Raw genomic sequence first — 25563 nt, 5'->3', positions numbered from 1 at the left:
AAAAACAATTGGTGATAGAACAGATTAACTACTGATCCTTTGCTAAGCTCTGTTAAGTGGTATGCTCTAGTATCCTATCTACTAATGCAAGTCTTCCTTACAGGGATACTGTTTCACATATAAGCTGTTGCATGCTCTAAGTTCTGCCATTGTTATCCTCAAATTTCTTGATTACTGCTGGGTAGAGTTGGGTCTGACTCTCAAAATCTAACATCACTGAAGTTCACACTTTCAATATGAATCAGACCAACTGCATCTTAAAAACCAGGTGCCTTGTCACAGATTTTCTGTCTTTTACAAGCATTTCTCTCTTGCTCAAGCAGAATAACTTGAACTGCAAGGCTGGTGTTCCTAGGAAGGGAGAAAACTATAGAAAATATACACCTCTGCAGATTGACACAATAACAATAACGACAGAGATTACATAAAAGCATGCATCTTAGCTCAGCCCTTGTCTCATCAGTGTCAGGTGGTGAAGATCATTCTGGACAGAAAGAAAAAGGAAAAAATACCCACCACCTTCTCAGATACTAGCAAAGAGTTGTCCAGATTCTCCCAGAATGCACTAATGGAAACACCTTTAGGTAACCAAGCACATTTGGAAACACCATTGACATGTCATTGTCTTATGAGAAGGCAATGTGGTCACATTGCTGCTGCATATACACAGTTACCTTGTAACAAGGTCAAATGAATGTGTGTGATGATCATGGATCCGGGTTTTCCGTTTCCCATGGAAAAACAGAGAAAACCACGGATTTCCCTTTTTTATCAGAGAAACCCATGGATTCCCTGTTTTTGCAAACAGCTCTGCAGCCTGCAAAAGCTGTTTGCAAACAGGGCGGGAAATGCCCAGCCCTGCCTGGAGGGGGAGGGCAGGGCCTGAGGCTCTCACTCCGCTGGGCTCAGCTCAGCCTTACCCTTCTCCAGGAGCCTGAGGTAATTGGGGCTTGGAGGGGGCACTGCCAGGGCTGGGAGGGAGCCAGGAGCTGGCCCCAGCCCCAACCCAAACCGAGCAGGTGGCAACAGTGGGGGAGTCAGCTCCATGCTGCTTCTGCTTCTGCTGCAGCTGCCTGCTGTTGGGGGCAGGGAGCTGCAGACTTGGGTCCCTGGCCCCATAACCCTGGCAGCTGGGGGCCCCTCCAGCAGGGCTGTGGGTGGGAGGGGGCAAGAGGCACAAGTAGGGCAGGAGGGTTGTTGTGGGGGCAGTGAGGGTCACCAGCAGTATTGGGGAGGACTTTGGGGGCAGTGAGAGGCACCAGCAGGGTTGGGGAGTGCTGCAGGGGGCTTTTAATTTTAATAAAGGATTTGGGGGGGGTTGTCAGAATCTGCGATTTTTCATCAGAGAATTTGTAATTTTTTTTTAATCAGAGAAAATTGTTAAAAATCCTAATTATACTGGCTGAATACACCAGGTCCTTGTGTTAATACACTAAACTAGTAAATTAGATAGATTTCTCTAAATAGATAGGTGTAGAGAGAACTGTTGTGGGCATTTCTGCAATGCTATCCATGATAGCTTGCATGCTGGTAGCAGGCTAACACAAAGCTCAGTGTGAATTGTAAAGCCCACCCAGGAAGCAAGATAATTTCTTGGACAGTCAGCTTGTACTGCCACTGCTTGACTGAGCCACTTAAAAGCTATGACAATAGTGACTGCAGTGGCAGGATAGGTAACTTGTATGTATAAGGACCTATCAGAATCTCAATTTTGCAAAATCCATGGGGTGAGGGGAAAATGTTACTGAAAAGAAAATGCTGGCTCCCCAGAGGGAGCCAGCAGTCCCCATGACACTGTGATAGCCTACTGAAGTGGGGAAGGGGGTGGCCTGCCCACTTAAAGGGCTGCCAACAAGATGGATGCTGCCCCTTGCTGCTGATTGGTTGCAAGGGCTGCCTATCATGTGGTCCAGCTCCTCGCTACCAATCAGTAGCAAGGGATGGGGCCACATGACAGGCAGCCCTCACAGCCAGTCAGTGGCAAGGGGCAGGGCCAGTCAGCCAATTGGGGGGGGGGCAAGTCCCCCTCCCCCCATGAAGTGGCTGCCAGGCCCCACATTTTTCTGCCTGCAAAATCAGGAGGCAGCTACCACAAATTTGGTAGGTACATCAATAATTTCAAGAGGAAGTAGATTAAACAGAGTTTGAAAAGGAGAGAAAACACAGCTTGGGAATTACTTGCACAAGAAAAAAGGAAGTAGGCAGTTCTAGTCTGAACTCTGTCTCCAGTCCAAAAGGGTTGGTAGGAAGACCATTGCAGTGAGATCATCAAGATGGTCATATAGATTTCTAGTATACACCTTTCATTTTGCTTCCCATTGCTAGTCAGAAGTAATTATTTGATTTCTTTTCTCATAAAGGCAACAATTAAGATTTTTTTTCCAGCACTTAGTTTACTGGTGAAAAATCCAGTAAATGTGTAACAGGACCTCTAGACTAATAATCATCATTTATACAACTCATTAACATTTCACTCTGTCTTGGTGTGGTCGTTTGAAAAATATCCATTTGGGTTCTTGTATCAGGTATGTAACAATTTAAGCATTTGCCAAAGTCAGAAGCAAGTTTTCTGACATATGATGTAATCTACTGTCTGGGGTTTCTTACTATGTATGGAAACATTAAAAAATGTTAAAAATCTTAAACTGGCCCTCCTCCCTTTCCCAGGGCAAATTATTTCAGCAAGACGGGTCAGGGGATGGTGTCTTCACTTCCAATGTTTACTACTATGCTGTCTATATTTTGGAAGTAATAACTAAGAGAATTGTTCTGAAATTTTAGATTATATAACAATGCAACAGGCTTCCCCATGGCTGCTTAAGCTACTTTCATGCATTTAGCTCTAGCTGTACATGGCTTATTAGGGATTTACAGAAGAAAAATATAAAAAATTCCCAAAACCACATTGAATCTGCTCAATTAATTTTCTGACATCTAGGCAGTTTGGATTCTCCCAAAAATGCTTAGCGTAAGGCACTAAAAGTGAGTGAGGATAGTAGAGTCCAGCCTGTATCTTGCATTGCTTTTGGCCAGCATTCTGGAAAGCATCAAAGGCATTTCAGAATAAGATCATGTTTTAATCTCAGGGTTTATGGGGCTGTTACTCTGGACAATCACCTTCCTGAAATGTCAAATCATTTCTGACAACAGTAATGTATGTGGAGCTCAGTGGATGATGTTGCTAACACATTTCTGCTCTGCACCGTAAAAGAATCTTGCAAACTAGTCCACCGTTCATCTTCTGGAATGATTGTCACAGCAGGTAGCAGTTTGCTCTGGGTATGCATGAACATACATATAGAGTATCAAGAGGCAGGAATCCCCTTATCTTTTCAGAGGGATTTCTCTGCTTTTGTGCCTATGAATTCTTATTTCCAAAACCTTTTCCATTCCTCATCTTACTGAGGAAGAACATTGCTATTCTCCCATGAGGACAGCCTCACAGCATTTTCCAAACATTAATAAGCTCAGTCTTTTCTTAGGTAGGTATATAATGTACATTTTAGAAGCAACATAATCGAAGTTGGATTTACAATCCAGGTAATCCAACCTTGAATCCTGTTGTGTTTACAACACAACTCTCTTCCTCATGTGGTCAGATTCCTGACCCTATTCTTACTCTATGCTGCTTTCCATTAGCTTTTTCTTGCCTCACAGGGCTTTCTTAGTAATTATACTTTCTTTAGACCCTTCCCCCAACTCTCAACCACCAATCTCAACTGCCAGGGAATTCTCCAGGCCCCAACAATCCCCTGGTTTCTCTCATTAACAGGACATCATAAAAACACATCTTGGCAACTCTCTAAAGCAGGGGGAGGAAAGGAAGTTAGTCATAGATGTAATCACCTTTGGTTCATTTTTTTCACCCACTCAAAAAGTATTTTATTTCAGAATTTCACAAAGTAGAAATTCTTCAACTCTGTAACTTGCCTTCTACCCTACAAGAACAAATAGGAATGGCAGGCAATATCTAAATGTGAAATCCTTTCATCCTTTGTCAGAGCATTGTTTAATTCACTGGATTTCACCAATCCAGTTGTGGATTTTCCTGTTTTTTATGCATGTCAGCTGTTTTCTTGGAACACATCATGACAAAGGAATAACAACCATTAGGCTAGGGACAAAAGTTACATATAAACTGGTTTAAGTGATTGGAAATTGGTTTAAACCTATACAGAAGTTCAGTGGACATAAATCACTTTCAAAACAGCCAAACCAGTTAAGATAAACCTGGTTGAATGTAGTATCAGACTTAACTGGTTTAGATTAAACCAGTTTATGGAACTTCTGTCCCAGATCCCTTCCTGATTCAAGTTAACTCACAGTCTCCCAGCACCCCATGATGCTTTGCAGCCCTGGGCTATGCTATCTCCTCCAATGGAGCAGGGATTGCTCACACCTCTGTTCCTTAGCCTGCTTCCTGTGTGTCAGCTCATAAGGATGGGTGGGGTGGGATAGAACCCAGACCCCCCTTAGCCAGGGTCTACACAGCATTGTGTGGGGAGGGAAAGCCCCTGCAGTGGGGGTTTTTTGGCTGTCGGCAGCCCTCCCCTTTCCAAGCTGCTAATTGCTTCATTGGCTGCCACAGGATGGAGGAAGAAGTCCTCCCAGCTTGGTGCCTGTCCTTGCAGGCCAGCATGGGGGCACCAGGGCAGCCCCGGAGAACTGCAGGGGGGGAGGGGGAATTATTTCCCTCCCAAACCCCAGAGCTGCTTGCCTTGGTTCCTGCAAGTCTCAGGCAGCCTCAGGGAGTGGAAGGAAATTCTCCTGCTCCTCTGCATTTGGTTTTGCCTCAGTTGCTGAGAGTTGCAGGGCAGCAAAAGAACCTCCCTGTGCTCCCTGAGGACGTCCCAGGCTATCCCTGAAACTTGCAACAGCTAAGGCAAGCAGCTCTGGGGTTTGGGAGGGGAAGAATTTCCCTTAGCTCCCTGGGGCTGTCTGGCCTGGGGGAGGCTCCCCCGAAGTGAGCCAGCACCTAGACAGCAGGTCCTTAACCCCCTATGCGAGGGCAGTAGGGGGTTAGGGGCATGTACTGAGGAGTCAATTGGGGACACTTGCTGGGCTGGCAGTGGCCAGCAGACTGGGAGATGTGCTCTAGCGTCCCCTGCCTACTGGCCTGGGTCAGTGCAGGCCTCCCCCTGCCTTTCCCAATTGAAAACTGAATGTCAGTTCAGTTGGTTATTGGTTCAATCACAGCTTAGAGGAAGCTGCCTATATTGAACTGATTCTGCCTTGGGCTTTTTAACCGTCTATACTTAGCCATAAAGCCTATATGGTGAATGTTATATTGTTTTTTTCCTGCTATGCTGTCATTAGAATTTTAAAAAGTTCATCCAACAGCTGTATACACATTTCAACTTTAAAACCTCTGTTTGGGAAAAAGAACATAAAGCTTCAGTATTTTCTTAAGCAAAATATTTTATTTTCTCTAATTCAGCATTAAAAACAAGTGTAATGACTGCCCAAAAGCTTGCAGCATAAAGGACTGCACTATTCAGAGGAAGCAACTGAAACGTGTAAAGTGATCTAACAAGGAACAGAGGACATCAAAGAGCATAGATCATCTTTACAAGAGAGATAAGGGAGAAAAAAGGAGTCTCAACAGGGGAGAAGCACTGTCTAGAATTTAAAGAAGAAACCAATTGCTAAAACCGCTCACTTAGTAATTCACCTTCTTCTCTTTGGTCTTACTGTATATTTGAGCCTTGGCTCACAGAGATATACATTCATGTTATATAGCAATTTTAAATATACAAGTGTAAATATACAAGTGTGATAGTTTTTAGAGGTAAAGGTAAAAACAGAATCTTTGCATTGGCTGCTTAATGATGGCATGCAAATATCTGAAGGTTTAGTCCTATGTCACTATTATAGTATTACCATGGTAACTCACCAGGTTTGTGTTTTAGCTTGTATTTGAGTTCAAAGTTTATGAAAGTTGTCTTTTAGAAAGAGACAAAGATTAGACTAGGGTGTGCAGTTCAAGGGGTCATGAGGAAGATTGTGTTTACTCACTGAATGCTTTCTGGAAAAAAAACTTTCTAGCATCTCATCAGCCCTACAATGCTAAGAGGGAAACTAAATCAGGAATATGAGCAGCATAGAAAGTTTGAAGACGCTAAGAGCTGGAAGACTATTGAGGAGGTAGTAAATGTATTTCTCTTTCTCCATTCACGGCGTTATTTTTTTATATTTGTGTGTTTGAACAGAGATTCTGTATAATACTATGGTCTGTAGTTTTTTTTTTTTTAAAAAAAGTCTTCATACCACAAGCCATATTACTACCCTGCAGCTAAAACAGATAGCCAAGGATGTTGATGTGCTACTTAAAAAGAGCTATAAACTAGCAGCGGCTAGTGGAAAGACAAACTATTTAAAAAAGGATCTGAAGCCTATTAACACAGAATCAATAGATGCTTGTAAAATCAGAATGATGCCATTTACACAAAATACAATGACAAATTTCTGAGACAAACATTAATTAATTAATCTTAAAACTTCAGTAATTATAGCAAAATGTACAAATTAGACACCACTTCACTGCTGGGGTTCAGTTGCTTTGTTTAACATCTTATGAATCTGATGTCACTTCAAAATGGAACACACTGCTGAATGGGAGATAAGGTCCTTAAAAAAAAGAACAGACGATAAAGAAAAAAATTTATACCAAAGCTGGTGTGAGCCCACTATAACCCAACAACTGATTTAAAAAAACAAAGCAAATTAGTTTGTAGTGAAGTGTTAAAGCATTACTGCAAGAGGGACTACAGAGAGAAAAAGTTAGAAGGAAGACAGAATTCTTTAAAGACAGACTCCGAACTTCTACCTAAAAGAATATCCCCAAGATTTAACTTAGGGAAGGGAAGGGTTAAAACAGGCTCTAAATAACCAGCCTAACACTAATTTGTTATGGCAGTAAACCTGAATAGAGTTGATGTGATGAGGAACTGAAATTGCTTGCACATTAACTCCATATGGTTCAGGGCTTAAAACCTTTCAAACCAAGTCTGCTCTGAGCTGTGATGTTGATATTGTTCCTCCCATATTTATTTATTTTATCAATTAGAGATATTTCTTTTGGACAGGGCCAAGCTAACTTGTTTCAGTGTCTTAAATTAAACCAGAAATTAACTAATGCTTCCAATAATGAAATGTTAACATTAGGCCTACATAGTATTTAAAACATTCTGTATGATTTAAACATGCTCTTTTAACCATACTAAAACAAGAAAAGAATAAATATGGTACTCAATGTAAAGCAGGGTGATAGATGGCCCAGTTTCTCAATTTGAGATTCATTAGCATTTCCTTGTGCCACTTAGGTTAGAGACAAACATTAGGTAATGCTTTCCCTGTATTTCAGGCATAAGCCCAACTAGATAATTCAATCATTAACTTAACCAGTCATGGTTGATTTTCTGTCTGGATATTTAACATTAAAGAACAGCTCTGAACAGATTATCATTAAAGATCACCAAAAGAACACTTGGCCTACTGTAAAATACAAGAAAATCCATGTATTTCAACTATCACTCCTATCCGTTATTTTAAAGTTAAATTAGATAGCACAGATATGATTTACTTATTTGTCTAAGGCAATAAGCCATCCTTAGTAATCTAAAGAGAAAGCAACATACCAACTAATTGATGCTTCCAAAATTACAATCAATCTAGGGCAGGGCTGTCAAACAAACAGCCTGTAGGTTGTATCATTTGTAGAGCCATGTCATTTCGCCCAGGAATTCAGGAGAGAGGGGAAAAGGGGCAGGGACCAATGCCAAAATCTAGCATATGAAACATCATTAGGGATGAGTGTCAGCAACAGGGGTAAGCACTAGCTGCATTAACGCCTACGACTCCCTGCCTCCCATTTGCCCAGCTCCTGAGACAGTCTGGGGTCTGGATCTAGCCCCCAAGGGGTCTGTGGTCCGAATCTGGCTCCTAAGGTTAGAGACAGAAGGTGCACATAAATCAGTTTAAGTGATCAGAAACTGATTTAAACCTGTAACAGAACAGAAGTTCAGTGTACTTAAACCACTTTCAAAATAGCCCTGGGCTATGCTGGCTGCTCCAGGGGAGCAGGGTCTACCCCAACCCCTCTGTTCCCTAGCTGGAGCACTGTTATTTCTCTGACTAAGGAGTGGGCAGGGGTAGGGGAGCAGACCCCCCAGCTGACTACTACTGGCACAGGGAGGGGGGTGGATCACCAGACCGCCAGCTGGGTGCTGCTGACATACAGAGAGCGGGGAGCCTGCAATGGAGGATTGACTGCCTCCCAGAGCCATGCTCCCTTCTCAGCCTCTGGGCTGGCTAGGGGTGGGGGTATGGAGAAAGAAGCTGGCACTGGGCCTTGACTCTGCCCCGAGAACTGGGACCCAAGAACCACGCCCCCTCCTCAGCCTCTTGGCTGGCTAGGGGTGGCGGGGGAAGCCTGCAGCAGGGGGCTTCATTTTGCCTCTCCACCCCCAGAGCCACACTGCCTCTTGGCCTCTGGGCTGGCTGGGGGCGAAGGAGAGAGGAAGTCCTTAGCTGGGGACTTCGCTCCACCCCAGAGTTGGGAGCCAGGAGCCAAGCCCCAGAAAGGGCTCCACCGCCCCCCAAAGTCCTCAACCAGCTGGGAGGCTGAAGAAAGTATGGCTACAAGACTCCAGCTCCACTCTGGTTCCCGGCCCCTCCCACCCTCCCTCAGTTGGCCCCCAAGACAGAGTAAAGCCCTTGGTTCAAGCTCCCAATGCTGGGCTGCTCCTGGCTGGGGGTTCGGTGATGGGCTGGAGAGGTGGGTTTTCCCCCTCACCCATTCCTCCACTGCCTAGGAGCTGAGAAGGACATGTGGCTGGGGGCGCTACTGGTCTGGGCCATTGCAGGGGTTTGGGTGCCTTTCCTGTCTGAAAAGTAAACATCAGTTCACTTGCTTATTGGTTCAATCTATGCAGTTTAGAGAAACCTGCAAAGACTGAATCGATTCAACCTCAGGCTTTTGGACTGTCTGCACTTAGCCTACGAAGCTAAGTGAGTTTGACAGCCGTGATCCAAAGGATTCCCAAAGATTCTTACTGAAGTAGCAGTTTGGAGAAAATACTGGTAGGTCCTTTAGACTTTGAAAGAGATTTTAAGAAATCTTGGGAATCTAGCCTTCACTACCCTTAAGGTCAGAGACATTGTGTGGTTTTCAGAACCTGTGGACGTATCCATAACCTGGACAATGGTCAGAGTTGATTTGATATCCTAGGGCTTACCACCAAGCATCTGAGGTAGCTATCCTAGGACTTACCACCAAAGAAAAAGACAAAGACAGACAAGTAACCGTAAACTGAAAGACAGGGAAATATTACGAATAAAAAAACCAAACCAAAGAGTTTGCTTTATACATCTTAGCTTAAAACCCAAGGCCTGGGCAAAAATTAGTAAGAAATGTGTCAACTGTGCTACTGTAGTAAATTACCAGTCAAAGGAATCAAAACACTTGGAAGGCATCTTCTACAACAGGGATGGGCAAAATCTGGCCCGCAAGATCATTCTATCCAATATGCAGGGCCACTAAAAAAATGTAAAAAATGAATCTTTCTCTGCCCTTGGTTCCTGTCAAAAATGACAGGAACCAAGGGCAGTAGGACAAAGGGGAAGCTGCTGGGCTCCCACAACAGTGTGGCCTACCTGGCCCCACCCCCTCAGCCAGAAGCCCCTGCCACAGTTTCTGGGCTGGCAGCGCAGGAAGCTCAGGTAAGTGGGGGTGGGGGAGGACCCCAGGCAAGGAAGGAGCACCAGGGGAGAGGCAGCCCCTCCCCACCCACACCCAGTGCCTTGCACTGCAGCTGCTTGCAGCCTGCGCAGGGCTGCCTGTGCCCAGTCCGGACAGCCCTGTGCAGGCTGCAAGTGCCTGCAGCGTGGGGTTCCAGGCGTGAGAGGGGCCGCTTCCCCCCCACACTCAGCTTTTCCCTGGGCTCCTTCCCTGCATGGAGGAAAGCCGTCCCTCGCCTGCCCCATAGCCGGCACCCTGCGCTGCAGGCGTTCGCAGCCCACGCAGGGCTGTCCGGAGCAGGCACAGGCAGCCCCAGGCCGGCTGCAAGCAGCTGCAGCATGGGGCACTGGCCACAGGGTGGGGCTGCTTTCTCCCCCCAGTGCTCAGCATCACCTTGTAACCTGGCCCCCACTGTCAGGCTGGCAGTGGGGCAGGTTACAAGCTGGTGCTGAGCACAGGGATAAGTGGCCCCTCACCCGCCCTATGGCCAGCACCCCATGCTGCAGCCCATATGAGGCTGCCTGTGCCTGCTCCAGACAGCCCCGCATGGGCTGCAAGTGGCTTCAGCAGGGAGCACTGGCCGTGGGGTGGGTGAGGGGCCGCTTTTCCCCACGCTCAGCACCAGCTTCTTCCCTGCTGGTGAGCTGGGGGTCAGGGCTGAGCACTGCCCCCTGCCTGTACCACGGGGCTAGGGGGCACTAGGTGTGAGCGGGCAGGGAGCCAGCGGGAGCACGGGGCCCGCACCAGTGTCCCGGGGCCAGTGCCAGCAGGCCCCAGAGCAGGGTGGCAGAAGTGCACGGTCCCAGTTGCCAGGGGCTCTGTAGAGCCAGGCCAGCTCCCCTCTCCCTGCTGGTGCAGCCCAGCCCAGCTCCACAGACTCTTGCCAGCCTATGCCCCACTCTGCGCCCCACTGGTGCTGGCCCTCGGCAATTGGTTCCAAGATGGTGACTGGGGGTGGGGCACCTGTCACAGGGCGGAGCTACCCATGCAGCCCTCAACAGCCTGCCAAAACTGGGTAAGTGGCTCTCTGCCCAAAATAATTGCCTGTCCCTGTTCTACAACTTCTTGGTGTTCTTTGTTTTTTGACAGCTGTAGTTAGGACGTTTTTCTGGCTATGCAGTCAGATCTAATCTGTATGCATTTTAGATTTCAGAGAGGAGGGGAGGGGAGCATTCTTGAAGACTAACAACATAAATTTCTTTTCAATGCTAAGCTTTGTAATGTTATTGCATAAGTGATTAAAAAAGCGTAGTCTCCTAACTCACAGTGAAAACAGGTGTATATATTCAAGTAGAGAGATCCAACATCATGTCCAGAGAAACGTATGAAGACGGCATATGGGAATATCTCCTTTTCAAGAGAAGCTGAGAGAAGTATATCCTGCTTCCTTCTAATTCATACTAAGACAAGAAAATACGTAATTTTTTTGGAAACTGATTTAACTTTTGGCTTGCCAGGATTAAAAATCACAATTACAACAATTTTGAATAGAATTAAACTTCAGCCTTAGTAACCCAAATAACCTGAATAAAGTTTTGAAGCCCATCTTCTGTATTTTCTTCTATGTTTCCTGTTGTTCCAAGCTACATACACATTCCAAGTTTTTTTTAATCAAGTATTTAATTCAGGAGAGCAAAAGCATCCAATTTTAGATAATAAAAATTGCTTCACAGAGTTTCTATTTATCTTTATGCATACATGATGCTTCAAAAATAGTGAATGAATTTTAGAATATATAATGAATTTTATAAACCTTTCCCGAATGTATAAGCCTTTCCCAAATCCCAAAACTGATTTGGGAAAGGCTTGTAATTCATGTAGGGTATAATTTACCCAATTATAAAAAATAGTTTATCATACCTCAATATAAAAACAGTTATTTATGTAATTAGGTTTAATACTTCCCTGAATACAAACTTTTAAGCTTAACATATGCTCTACAAGGAGGGAAGTAAATCAATCAGATTTTCGGAAATCTTAAAAGTACTTTCTACAAGTTTTCCCAAACTACAATTACTGGTCATACAGAAAGAGATATCTGTCTTCTTTGATAAGCTTAAGGGCAACAGATCTAAATGCCAGTTACAGTCTATGCATTTATCATACTTTGCTTAGGAAACTTTCAGCTCTAGAAACAGTTAAGAGCAAACAATAACCATTAAACAGTAGCTGAACATTAGACCTTTGTAAAATATCTTTTTTTTTTTTTTTTATGGTTTCCTGGCCCTACTATGCACCAAGATATAATTTTTATTACTTTCCTATGCAATTAATTTGTGCCAAAATACACAGATTTCTATACAAGGAGAGTAAACTATTTACAGGTCTCCAGATTGGAAAAGCACATTCCATCACTGTTAACATTTAGTCTCCAAGTAATGCTGCACTTGCACGTTGAAGCCAGCTTTAATATTGCATCAACCCAGAAGTTATAAAAAAAACACTGTATGAGAAAAGCAACATTAACAGCAACACAAAATTCCATTCCCCATCCAATTCTAGATTTCTAAATACGATGAAATAAAAAAAAAAATATCAAGAAAGCCTTTATTTATAATCCTTTCAAAGTCCTTTGTTTTTTTAAGAAATCATTTTTTCTCCAATGTCTCTTGATAGGCAATGAATCTTCTCAAATTCAATTTTACATTGTCTAGGACACACAACTGGTCCGTGCTGTACTGTTTTTTTCCTTCTTTCCGTATCTGCAATAAATATATATATTGCAGAGAGAGAGATTATTACACACAGAGATATACATAGACACACACACACACACACACACACACACACACAATTGAGAAGGCAAATCTTTCAGACTGGATCAGCCAATTTTATAAGAACTCCTCTGACATCCTCTGGCAAGACACTACCGTCTTGTACTCTTTCACAAGCACATGCTTGTACACACACACACACAAGCACACACATACACACTTTTACACAGACTGAGCAATTTATGTTCTAAATCCTTTTACTGCCCACCTATGATAAAAGTAGTCATTACCAATACCATTTTTACTTGAATCTAAGATGACACCCCCACCATCAGCATGGGGGAAAACCCCACATCTTAGATTCACCTGGGGAGGGGGGGCAGGCAGGTGCCACAGCTCGTACTCTGGTCCTGAGATCAGGTCAAGGCCAGACACAGACCCAGACAGCTAGCTGCCTGCCTACCCCCACCTTGTCCTCTGCAGCTTCCACACACCCCCACCCGTCTTACTGTCAGGCACAGTTCAGCTCCTGCTCAGGCTGGATTCCCTCCTGGGCAGGGAGCACATAGAAACTCTATCACCTGCCCCACCAATCAGCAGCAATTGCACTGCTGCATAGCCTGGTAAGGGCTGCACTTCCATGTGCTGTACTCTGGGGAAGGAACAGAGTTCAAGTAGCATTTGAAAATAAAGGGGAAGGCAGGGGGGAAAAGCAGAGACTCTGGGGAGTGTGTGTGGGGAACAGTGACTGGGGGAGATGCCTTATACACAGCTACTGCTCTCCTTACAGCAGTGGGGAGGTGGGGGGGGAGTAGACACATGAATTCAAGAAAGCCCCCCAGTATTTGATTCTACATCTGGAAAATTATAAACAAATTGATAAAATTTCCATATATAGAATTTAAATATTGGGGGGCTGTCTTGAATTCAGGGTCATCTCAGATTTGAGTATATACAGTAACTGACCTGTGACATTTTCAGCATCTAATTTCACAGATGCATCTGAAATGTGCTTTTATCTTCTACACCCATTGTCGTGAAAAGATCTAAATATTGGAATTCTTATATATTCTGTAAGTAATACAAAGCAGTTGTAGATTTGATAAAAAGTTGATTGGTGGAGCCTGGCACCTACTTCTGATAGTCAGAATGTTATACTCCAGAATGCCCGGCCAATTGATACTATGCAACCCAACAACTGCAAAACTAAAAATTAAAGAGTTTAAAAATGATATACAAGTGATAACCTATTAAGTTCACTCCAGTGTGTAACACAATTCATGAAACATTCTTTTTAATAATTTGCATTTTTTTCTAAACATACAAATACTTAAATTTGATGAACTGGAAATTTCAGTCTGTATTCTCAAGAAAGGATTCTTGTTTAGCTAAACAGTTTTTAACCAAACAGCAGCTGGATAAATATATGCACACTTACAAGATTCTCAGGTTAAAACAACAAAAAACAAAAAAGGTCAGACTACTTTCAAAAGAAAGTTTTCTCCAGTCCCTCAAAAAGAGATTCTGTCTGGCCCTCTCTTCCTTTGAAAAATCTGTCTTCCCAGGACTTCAGAAAGAGAGATGAGCAATGACTTGGACACCAACAGTGCTGCCTGATATAACATGGCATTAGTTGAGTCATTGTGCACATATTGTTTAAAATGTGCCAAAGGAACTGAAATGCATATTAGCAAGAACTCTGAGGTTTGTATTTTCTTCATACTCAATCCTTTAAGATTGAGTTAGCATATTTCATAATAAAATCAATTTCCCAACAGCATAAGCAACTAAACTAGTTTCAAATCTTAATTCACACTGTAAACATTGAAACCTCAAATCGCATACTGGTGTATGGGATACCTACCCTCATTTTGAAGACTGGCTGGAATTCTTTCAGTGCCGGGAGCAATTTAATCTCAACAGCTGCTGTTTCAGCTTCTTTACCATCTGCAAAAACATCAAAAAGTGCATCCAGAGCTTCTCCAGCTACCACAAGTGAAAAGTCCTTCACAGCAACCTCAAGAAGAAATTTCCCAATCATCTGAAAGAGACATTTTTTTTAATAACACAACATTAAAAAAGTTTGACTAAGTAAGTGTTCGGGTTCACACACACATGCACACACTTTTTATATATATATATATATATATATATATATATTACCTTTAGTGTTTCAGCTGAATCTTCTACTTTTGCCAGCACACTCCCAGCAATTCCTAGGATACTAACTACATTTACTCTAACACTTACATTGCTGCACTGAATTCCAGCTTCACATAAAGTTATCAGCTGCTCAGGAGTTATACACTGTTCAAAAGAAAAAAAAGAAACAAAAGGCACTTGTCAGATGCATTTAAAACTTCCATAGGAACACTACTGTAAGACTAATACTTAAATCATATGCTTCCATAGAAGATATTCAGACAATCCTACATCAGATAATCAGCACAAATATTATGAAACGTGAATCCCAAAGCATAAAGATCAAGTGTCCTTGCACTCTTCAAGCTATTTCTCCAGAACAATCTTGAGGCTTGTCATTCTGGCCCAGCAGAAGAAAAAAAATAGAATCATAAACTACTGTTCAGTTAATCCCTAAAGTGCCAGCCTACCTTGCTTTCTGCCTGACTTCAAACTAACTCGGTTAACTACCTCTCTCTACGCCATTAGAGTTCACAATACAGAAAGGCTTTATTCATAGAGATTAATGTCAAAAGAAACTTAGATCATCTAGTCCAGGGGTTGGCAACCTACCAGGAGTGCTGGGTTGAATTAATGCAGCATGGTCTGAAGATAGGCCATTGCTTGTGACCCAGCTGCTGCTGCATCCCCCACTGCCCAACTGCTGCTACTGTGCTCATGACATGACTGCTGTTAAATACCATCAATTCCCCCCATCCCCCAACTGCCACTGACACCCTACCTTGACACTGGCCAGATACAACTGCATGGCAGGCCACGTGCAGCTTGCCAGCTATAACTGTCAAATCTTCATGTACTCTAACATCCTGTCTATGAAAACTATGAAAGGACCTCATGAGTTTAGTAGCCCACTGAGCCACTGTGGTTAAGGCAAGATTTCTAAAATCTGTCACACAAGGCAACAATGTAGTCAACCTACCACCTGGCCACCTTTAATGCCCCAGTTCAAGTGACCCAGTAACAGCTGGATTGACCAAGGAGGGTCTTTGGTATCAAGCCATTATATTTATTTTTGTTACCCTTATATTAATCCTAAATGTCACACGTGCATGGCAGGAAGCTCAATTCTGGGATCCAGCATCACATCGTATCACGCCTCATTGCCAGTGTAGGGGAAGCTCAGGATTACATCAGCTGGGGTACTCTCAGCCACAGTAGTGCATGATGCACCCCTTCAGATGACAGCCTAGTCAGTTTACAGGGCTCCTAGCTACAAAGGCACAGACCCTGCTACACATGCAAATTAAATTTGGATAGAAACCAGCTATAAAATTATTACACATTTTCCAGCTCTAATTTTATAGCTGGCTGGACTCTTTTAAGACAGGATAGTTAATTTGCACATGTAGTGGGTCTAAATAAATGCAATTAACTAGGTAATTGCATAATCCATGCAACATGTAGAGGGGGCCTTCTGCTGAAAACTAGGAAAATTGGAAAAAAGTCTCTCACCTGTGATATGTTCTTTGATGCCATTGTTTGCAAGAGAGCCCTCAAGGCACTAGTTACAGCTTCTAGGAACTCAGCGTCTTTAGGAAATTCTGTCCAGAAACAAAACAACACACAGCCAAAACAAGCTTCAAATTATTTTAAAGACACTACACACTGAAGAAAAACAAGGTTCCTTTTTCTGCGCCAGCCTCTTCCGTCTATTAGGTACTACTGAATATTGAAAGCTAAATTTTTCAAGAGTAGACTTCTAGACTTGCAAGGGGAAACCATAACTTTGTGTTCAAGATCAACTGTGCCTGCAACAGTCACAGATTATGCCTAAAAACTAAGACCAGAGATACCCAAGATTAGGATGTTAAGTGACCCATTGTATCAGCACAAAATTGCAATCAGAAAAACAGAAGTCAAATTAAGGTTTGGCTGAGCACTGGCACCAAGCATCCAGACATCGGAGGCACAACTGCAATACTAATAGATAACCAAAGGGGAGCTTCATGTGTATTTTAAAACTTAATCCCAGATCTCTTAAACAGGTTTGAAGGACTGTCGTGCTTTTGAAGTTCTAATCTAATCCCAGAAAACTGACATCTCCCTTTGTGGACCTGTATTCTTCCCTGCGAAGCAATAAATACTGGTTCTATGATTTAAGTTGTTCTCACTGGGGGCATCTACACAAGATACTAAGTAGTCTCTGTAAAAACTACTTCACAGTTAGGGCGGCTAGGGTCTGGACCCAACTTCCAAGGGAAGTGGTGCTGGCTCCTACCCTGCGGGTCTTTAAGAGGAGGCTTGATGCCTATCTAGCTGTGATAATTTGAGCCGAGTTTTTTCTCCTGCCCTGGCAGGGGGTCAGACTTGAAGATCTATAAGGTCCCTTCCAACCCTACTTCTATGATTCTATGACACTACGTTGCTGGAGCATCAACAGGCACGGACCGTGACACCACCACTACTGCATAGTAGCAATAAGCTACTGCACAGTCAATTGTTGCTACTGCACAGTAAGGTCAAGAAAATGACCTGTGCAGCACTGGGACTCTGCAATACTAGCTAAAACAAATACTAAATGACTGTGCAGTAACAACAAGTGCAGCTGGACACACATGTAGACACTCACTAACTAACAACCACCCAACACCACCAATCATCTTCTTACATGTATATTAATGTAGTACTTTTTATAGTCTCATTGTACTCTTCTTAGGCTGCCGATTGCAGACTTGTGCCAAAACAGAAGCTCGTTTCTTGTCAAACTAAGCAGCTAGGCCCCTGTCCTGTAGTCCACATAATTCACCAGGTGTTGTAGGACTTGCCCAAACCTACTTTGTCTTAATATGTTATCTACTATACCTGGGAGCAGATCATCCTACAAATCTCACCACAGCAGAAAATGAGGGGCTAATATTTCCCTATTAATGTAAGCAGGCTCCTTTTAGCTGTTCTTTTTTGGCACCACATTTCTTCAACTCTTCATTTCTCAAAACACCTTTTAAAAGCTTTCTTTATTCTGATTATTACACATTGCAACATGTAGAGTCACAGAGCTCACAGTCCTGCTCCAGAAGTATGCAACAGACTATACATACACCTCCTTTTAGAAGGTTTTTACACTGAGCACCATATTGTGCATTTTGACATGTGATGGCCTTTCACGGCCTGGGCTCACAAAAGCTTATTTTATATATATACCTGATGTAGTTCGTCTGTAGCCTTCTGCCCAACTTCAGACTAACATGATTATTTCTTTCCTTTTTCCTTCAGTCAGTGTCCCTTGTAACCTGGACTATGATATTTATTATACAGTTTCTTAAAAAGGTTCTCCAGGCAATCACATTTTGAAAGACATATTAATGCAGCATTGTACTACAGTGTTGCAAGTTAATACTATACATGCCTTTCTGGCAGCTGTGAACTGAGAATTCTGGGCAGGGGGAACGGGGATTCCTAAATGTTTGCCAAGAGATTGAGAATTATTAAAGTCATGAATAAGCTAAGTTTCTTAAGCCCTGTTTTAGGACTAACATACTTTTCAGTCAGTTTCCAGAACTCCAACAGGCTTTTACTGCTCAGTAAAAGCAAGTCAGTGATGTGGAAACACACAATTTTCACCAATTTTAAGACACACACTACTAAAATACAGTTATATTAAGTGATTCAGATCGCCAAGTGTTAGACTACCTGTGGTATTCTGATCTGTACTAAGCCTCCCAATATGCTGCTGTCTTGACATTTCTATGAAGTCTAATCTTTGTGAAGTGTCCTATTTTAAAACATCATTTTTGTAAGAACATCATCCATTAGATTAATTTTTTTTTGAATGAGGACAAACACAGACCACTACTATTCTTGGAAATCTAGTAACTAGCTTCTACGCCTAGTTTAAAAACAAAATGTTAAATGCTGTTACACCCTTAAATCACTTGCCTAACTGCATTTTCCAGACTACACACCTACATGCATAAGTCAGCCCCACGAAACAGAACAGCCCTTTCCTTCTCTATTGTAATAAAACACATTAATGCTGGAGTTGCCTGCTGTAACCACTTTTTGAAAAACTTCCTTTTGCTCAAAATATGCTACATGCCAATGCTGTACATGATCAGGGCTTTCCTAAGAAAACAGGCCACATCAGTTTTGGGCATGGCACTATATTGCCAATATCAAGTATTCCTGCATTCAGAAGGGAACATAAAACATAATGGAATTGCATGTTAATTATAATAGAGGCAATCGAACCCTTTAACAATACCATCTGAAATTTACCTGACTGAGAAAAAACTAACTGGGACAGGTGCTCTGAAAGTGACTGAAGTGCCGAAGATCCTCCAAGGCAATCCACGTCTGCTACTAACAAAATGCTATGGAGACATGTTAGAGCTCTACACTGGACCACATTCAACCTGGAATAAACAGCAAAAAGAATGCCATTAGTGACTCTGTACATTATTAATCTTTTTTTTGAGAAAGCAAAGAATTTACATTCCAATAGGAAGCCTGGACAGAGGGTATAATTTATGAGATCATTTGAGATAATGTACTTGCATAGAAATATTTGTATCTTGTTACTGAATCATACTGTAGGAAGCCAGTATGGTCCAATCTCGAAGGTGAGCCAGCACAGGCCTTTCCTTGTAATGCCAAGTCTTCAATTTCAATTACGTTATTAAAAAAATCTATAAATACTAGGGCTTTGTGAAGCTTCAGGTGCTGATTCAATTCAGAGGAGATTCAACCCAATTCGGTGGCCAAATCTCCAAATCCGAATCAAACCAGGGACCAATAAAAATGTCTGAATCGATCTGAACCTCTCCGAATCTTTGGAAAAGAGTCGGAGAGCTTCGATGATTCGGACAGTCCCCAAAACTCGCCAGCTCCTGCAGCTGCCCCGCCCGTCTCAGCTTCCGGTGCTTTAAAGAAAAAGCCTTCACTCACTGGGTGCTGCCGAATGGAGGGCAATTCCCGCTGCCCCTTGCTGCACGAGGGGCTCTGCATGAGCCCCCTAACCCTCCCCAATGTCTCAACCTCCCCATGGCTGCCACACCTTCCCCAGCTCCGGCCCTTTAAGAAAAGAACTTGAAAAAGCCCCTGAACTTGCCAGCTCCTGCAGCAGCCCCAGGGGGCTCATGGAAGAGCCCCACATGCAGTGTGGGGCACTGGGGATCACCCCCCCACCGGGCAGGAATCGGTGAGTCCAGAGGTTTTTGTTATTTTTTTTCCCCTTAAATGGCCGGAGCTGGGGCAGATGGGGCCATGGGGAGAGCTGGGAGGTCGGGAGGCTCATGGCAGCATGGGTCAGTGGGGGGCAGTGGGGATCACGCACTCCCACACCCCCCGCAGCACCCGGTGAGTCGGGGCTTTTTTTTCCAAAGTGCTGGGAGCTGGGATGGGTGGGACACCATTGCCAGGCTGGGAGAGCAGGCACGGGATGGGCCTGGCTGATTCAGCCAAATCAATTTGGGACAGTGATTCAAATCATCAAATCAAATTGCTGTCCCCTGAATTGGCCAAATCTGAAGGGAATACTAGCCACTTTGCACAGACCTAATAAATACCCTGGAAATAAAGCATGTCAGTAAAATACCTACTTTCTAATTAATGGTTTCCAAGATGGGCTATGTGCACAGAGGTCTACAGCAACACTGTTTGGAAAAGCAGTTTTGTCAAGAATCTGGAAGGAAAAAAAAAAAGTTTAGCAGTGAGGTTCTTTCATTCTGGTGACAACCAGTAAACGGAAAATAAGGTGTGCGCTCATCTCAGTGCTGACTGCCATTCATACCTCCTGCTACCACGCATCATCTTGCCATTGAGGGAATTTGGCATCTATTTTGTGGGTTATTCAATATTAATTTTTCCTTTGCAGATAGCCTTTAATATGCTCAAAGATGACTTTTTTTTTGGTATAAATGGGAATAAAAAATTCTTGTACTTCAGAAATCAAGTTAGATATTTTATTAGTTAAAAAGTCAGCTTACAAAGTCATGCATATCTAGGGTTTTAATAGGGTTACTATATTTCCAGTTCCAAAAAAGAAGATACCTTTCAGGGGGCGGAGGGGAAGGGAATATGATGGGGGGGGGGGCAGTTGCTAACTGTTATGGTAAATAACAAGTGTTATTGCCTCAAAAATTAAACAAAATTAAAGCCACAGCCCCCAGGGCCCTGCTAGCACCCTTCACTCCCAACCCACAGCCCCCCCCAATCCTGCTGGTACCTCTCACTGCCCCCAACCCTGCCAGAGGGGACCCCCAGCTGCCCCTGTCCCAACTGGGCTTGAGTGCAGTGGCTCCAACTTGTGTGGGCAGTGGCAAAGTGAGTCCATCCCTGGCACAGGCTGGAGGGAAGAGGAGGGGAGGCCTGTGGCACCACCCGCCCTGGGCTGGGGGTCCCTTGCCATGCCAGGTGGCCTGGCCATGCACCCCCCCGCCTCCCTCTGGCAGTGTCTCCCAGCTACCACACCCATGCAAGCATGGGCAGTCAGCCCTGGCACTGCTGACCCACCCACAGAGCTCTCTGCTGCCCCCAGAGACCCCCCTTCCCCTGCTGGAGGACAGATGTCTCCCCCTTGAGCCCTGCCACAACTCCACGACCTGGACACCTTCCCCCAGTACCAGCAGACATCTGCCCTGCCTCACACCCATCCCTTCCACACACCCCTGCCATAGCCTCCACCACCAGTACCCAACTCTGGCCCTCCAACCCTCTCTCCCCATAGACTTAGCTGCATCCACTTGCCAGGGTTTTCCTGCCACCCTGCCTGGCTGTATGCCGGCCATGTGCATATGTGCTCGCATGGCACCCCAGCCTCCAAGTGCCCCAAGCACCTCCTTGCTGGAAGGCTGCCAGTCTGCAAGGGGAAACCTGCAGTTTCCTCCTTTAAAGAGGAAAATCCACATTTTTCCACAGCAAATGGAAAACCCAGATCCCTGGGAAACATACACGCTGCTAGGGCAAGCTGGAAATGCAGTTCTACCAGCAAAACTCCAGATATTTGTTCATATTTCAAAGAACTGCCTGGACAGAGTTCCCAAAGAGAAGACAGGTCCAGGAAAACTCAGACATATGGTAAATCTAGTTTTAAAAAGAAATGCTAAAAGTTGATTAAAAATGTATCTTCCTGCAGTTCGTAAGAATTGGAAAAATTTCTTGGTGTAATCTAAGGTCTGAATCAAGCATAAGGAATGGCTTAAATTTTGGAGGTTCTACCTTTTTGGGAACAAGGTAGTTCAAAAGCGCAGCATGAACTTCAGCAGAAAGGCAGAGGGGAGACATCAGCAGCCCACTGCCCTCATCATAGGAATTCTCCATAAACAGATCACTTTCATCACTGCTGGAAAGCTCTTCCCATTCATCATCAGAAGGATCTGAGAACAGAGAAACAGAAGAATACAAGTCTGAGATCACATATCCCCAACCTCTGAGCTGTCACGTGCCCACCAGCACAGAAGGCCTCAAGGATTCATGTTGTAGTGAACGCTAAGTACTCATAGCCTCAAGTGCTTCATATGAGCATTACTTGAATTATTAATTCTTTTTTTAGAAGTTAATGCTTATTTTAATGTTATTTTAATATTTTTAGAGTATTCAGTGCAGTAGCCTGGTGATGATCCAAAACATCAGTTAAAAGTCCCCTGACCTTCCTGCTCCAACTCTGACTTGTGCTGAGTCCCTGACAGCATGTCCAGCAGTGACCTCTCAGGGAGCCCTGTTGGGACCCTGCTGATCTGGCTCTTTGAGCAGCATCAGGATTGTCTGTGGCTGCTCAAGCAGCAGCATAGATTTGTAGGAAATAAATCAATTATCTGGAATGATGGTGTGAATAAGCAACACTGTACTCTGTCATGGACTAAGGGATCAAACAAAGCAATATTCATTCCAGGAGTACATATGTAGAGGACAAAAGATTAAATTTAAACTTTTTTATTAATATAAACATTTTCCCAACAGACATTTACAGAATGTTCTAATAGGTCTGGGGTACCTGAAGTGACACTGATTTTAGCATCGCCATTATTGAAAATGTATGAAAGCCCATCCACATGGAAAGTGAAAGTGGGGCTCTAGAAACAAACAAATAGGGGCTGGAAGACATGGCCACATTTGTAAGCAGAATTCAGTGAAATACTAGAGAAGCATATAATCTTTTACATTAATAGGCTTCTTTATCTGTATAATAAATGTCTCCTTGATCCAGTCTTTCCTCACACCAATCTAAGATATGCAGTATTTGGTAGAATAAATACAGCGTAGTTCTGGGTCTTGGGACTAAGGAGCATTTCTGGCCATAGAGGAAGCTGCATACATACATATATTACTTGCATGCAACTCCATCTGGGGAGGCAGACAGGTAATCCAAGTCTCTCCCACTGCCAAATCCTCAATGTTGTGAATAAGGGGTGAAGCAAAAGGAGGAGGAACTGCTGTCAATATCTACAAAAGATGCTGAAGCATCCTTCCTGGCCAACTGTGGTTACTCATGACTTACAAATGAGCCAACTAGGCAGTGTGTGGAGCCTCCTGCTCCTCCAGTGCCAGTCATGACCCAAAAAAGGAGGTTTCAAACTAAGCCAGTCAACTCCACCACTCCCACAATGAACTGGGTCTTTCCATGAATTCAATACATTAGCTAATGCTTGGAAATCATATTCCCAACAACTGAAAATTAAATGAACAGCTGTGTCTAGATTCTGCTTAATTCCTACAGACCTTATTCTGTCTCACTATGGATGGTAAAACACTATAGCAAAGTAAGGTTGATTGCTTTGTATTTCACACCAAGTGAACAGCAGCATATGCGGCTATCCACAATAGATTTTCCAATTAAAGGAGAGAATCTATGAATCACAGTTCACTGGACTGGATATTCTGTTTAAAAAGTACCTTCATTTACTATGTGCAGATTTTCTTGCACTGTTAAAAAAGGAAAAGAAACACTATAAGGAACATCTGGTGTTACTAGCATTTTCATCAGAATCAGCAAGATTTACTTTAGAAGTTATCTTCTAAATGTGGGCAACAATGCAATTAATTTTATATTAGGGTCAGGAGCTGACACTAGATATTAAAGTGAATAAGTGAAAATTTTACTGCAGAATTTGAGGACTACTCTCTCTATTTCTCAAGATTTGAAAAAGTAGCAGAGACTAAACATAAAGAAAATTAATTAGGCAGTTGCTCACTATCCGAGAATAGTGAAAAAATATAATTATTTCTTTTGCAATTAAACAACTATTTTTCCAAGAAAAATCTTGCATATGGAGAGCCCTCCAAGCTAACTGCACAACCCAAGCTGCTGTCAGTTCAAGCTTCACGCTGAAGCTTTTTTTCAAGTTACATCCTATGAAATTTGGATGTAGAAACAGTAAAAAAAGTATATAAACTGAACAGAACAACAAAGTCAGCACAAGATAATGACAATTCCATGACAAGACTGCAACTTCAGAGTGAAAGAGCAATAAGATTGAAACCCCAATCTGCACACCCATAGAATCCTGTTAGTTCTCAAAAATGCCGGGCAGGGACCAATAACACTCTGCATAGATTCAAATACAGAATCAAAGCTTTAAAGATACTGAACATCTTAGAACATCAGAAGCACAAAAGAGAAAGGGTTTATGCAAATTATAGAAGTAATCTCTTAAAAACTACCAGAACACAAAATTAATACATTTCCTTTTGTTTAATAAGTGTGTTTGGAGAGCAGCTCGTGCTAGCTAGTTTCATTCTTGGAAACCAGTAATGTTATTATTTTCAAGCATCATAAACTATTAGTTTACATCATAAAGTACAGTAAGAAGTATTAGTAAGAAGGACAATAATGTGCACTTTTCCTCAAGCTTTGTAAATGGGTGTTTATTTCTAGCAACAGAAACAAAACTGAAGATGCAATTCTAAAGTATAAAGGAAGTGGAGGCAGGAAGAGAGGTGAGACTAGACAGATTGAATGGTGGTGCTCTCCATTATAAAACAATGCTTTGTTAGTTTTTATATCATTAGACAAAGCTTTGTTTTATAATGGAGAGCACCACCATTCAATCTGTCTAGTCTCACCTCTCTTCCTGGCCCAACCTCATGGGGGGGGGCACGCAGGAAAGGGGCATCACTGGCCCCAGCCCTACAGAGGGAAGGGTGCACAGCTTGGCTCCCAACATGCATGTGGGGCTTGGGATTTGGGAAATTGGCAGGGGGCGGGGAGTGGCGATATTAATGGTGACCACCCCCAAGCTGCCAGATGTCTATAACCGTGGAGAGCCCTGCAGTACACATGCAACGGTTCTGTGGGCCACATTTGGCCTGCAGGCCGGAGGTTTGTATTGCTGAAAACTGTTTTTGACAATTGCAAGATGACTAGGAAAGTTCCTGAAAAAAAGGACACATATAAAAGGAAAAGAGCACTCTATTTAAAAAACTTAGAGAAAAAATGTAATGTTCACATACAGCAAAGTCTCAACGGTTGTAACCGCCTGAAAGCTTTATATACAACTACTATTGAAGGCAAAAAAACACCCAAATGTAAAACACAATACTCTAGTATTTTTGCAGTAATAAGAATTCTAATCCACCAAGTTAAATTCTTTACACAGACAGGCCAGAAGACAGACACTCAATTTTTCAACATGATTCTGTTTCTTTAATATCACTCTTTTTTTTTTTGTAATCTAGCAAATGAACAAAAAATTAGTTCTCCAGCTCCTAAATTAAAGGCATTTCCTAAGCTGCCTTTTAACATGTTTTCCGAGTGAGAGAGAGAGAGAGACTCCAGATCCACATTCTCCTTTTTAACAGTGGGTTTTTGAAAAGCACCATCCAAAATGTCAAAACTTGAACTTTAACTGCTGGTGGAAGAGAAGCTGAGTTGTAGAGCCTGACTATACCAAAAAAGCTTTGCCAGGACAACTGTGCCAATATCTAGATGCAGTTCTAGCAGTAAAAAGTGTTCTTTCTCTGCCCCTCAGCATA

General features: G+C 43.1%; 1 protein-coding gene across 1 annotated transcript in view; it reads right to left on the bottom strand.

The window, feature by feature from the left end:
- Window positions 1–5400: 5400 nt before the first annotated feature.
- Window positions 5401–25563, bottom strand: part of HEATR3 (HEAT repeat containing 3) — a 37691-nt gene continuing 17528 nt past the window's right edge. Inside the window, exons 9-15 of the mRNA XM_090062388.1 lie at window positions 21811–21968; window positions 20193–20275; window positions 18871–19007; window positions 16108–16196; window positions 14617–14760; window positions 14318–14494; window positions 5401–12441 (exon numbers count right to left, since the gene is read on the bottom strand). Of these exons, the coding sequence (XP_089918514.1) occupies window positions 12328–12441; window positions 14318–14494; window positions 14617–14760; window positions 16108–16196; window positions 18871–19007; window positions 20193–20275; window positions 21811–21968 (902 nt within the window). The 3' untranslated portion in view covers window positions 5401–12327. The remainder of the gene's footprint in view (window positions 12442–14317; window positions 14495–14616; window positions 14761–16107; window positions 16197–18870; window positions 19008–20192; window positions 20276–21810; window positions 21969–25563) is intronic.

Source organism: Crocodylus siamensis, chromosome 9 (assembly GCF_052110815.1).
Source record: "Crocodylus siamensis isolate JL-2025a chromosome 9, ASM5211081v1, whole genome shotgun sequence".
NCBI lineage: Eukaryota > Metazoa > Chordata > Crocodylia > Crocodylidae > Crocodylus > Crocodylus siamensis.
This window is presented reverse-complemented; position numbering and strand designations above follow the sequence as displayed.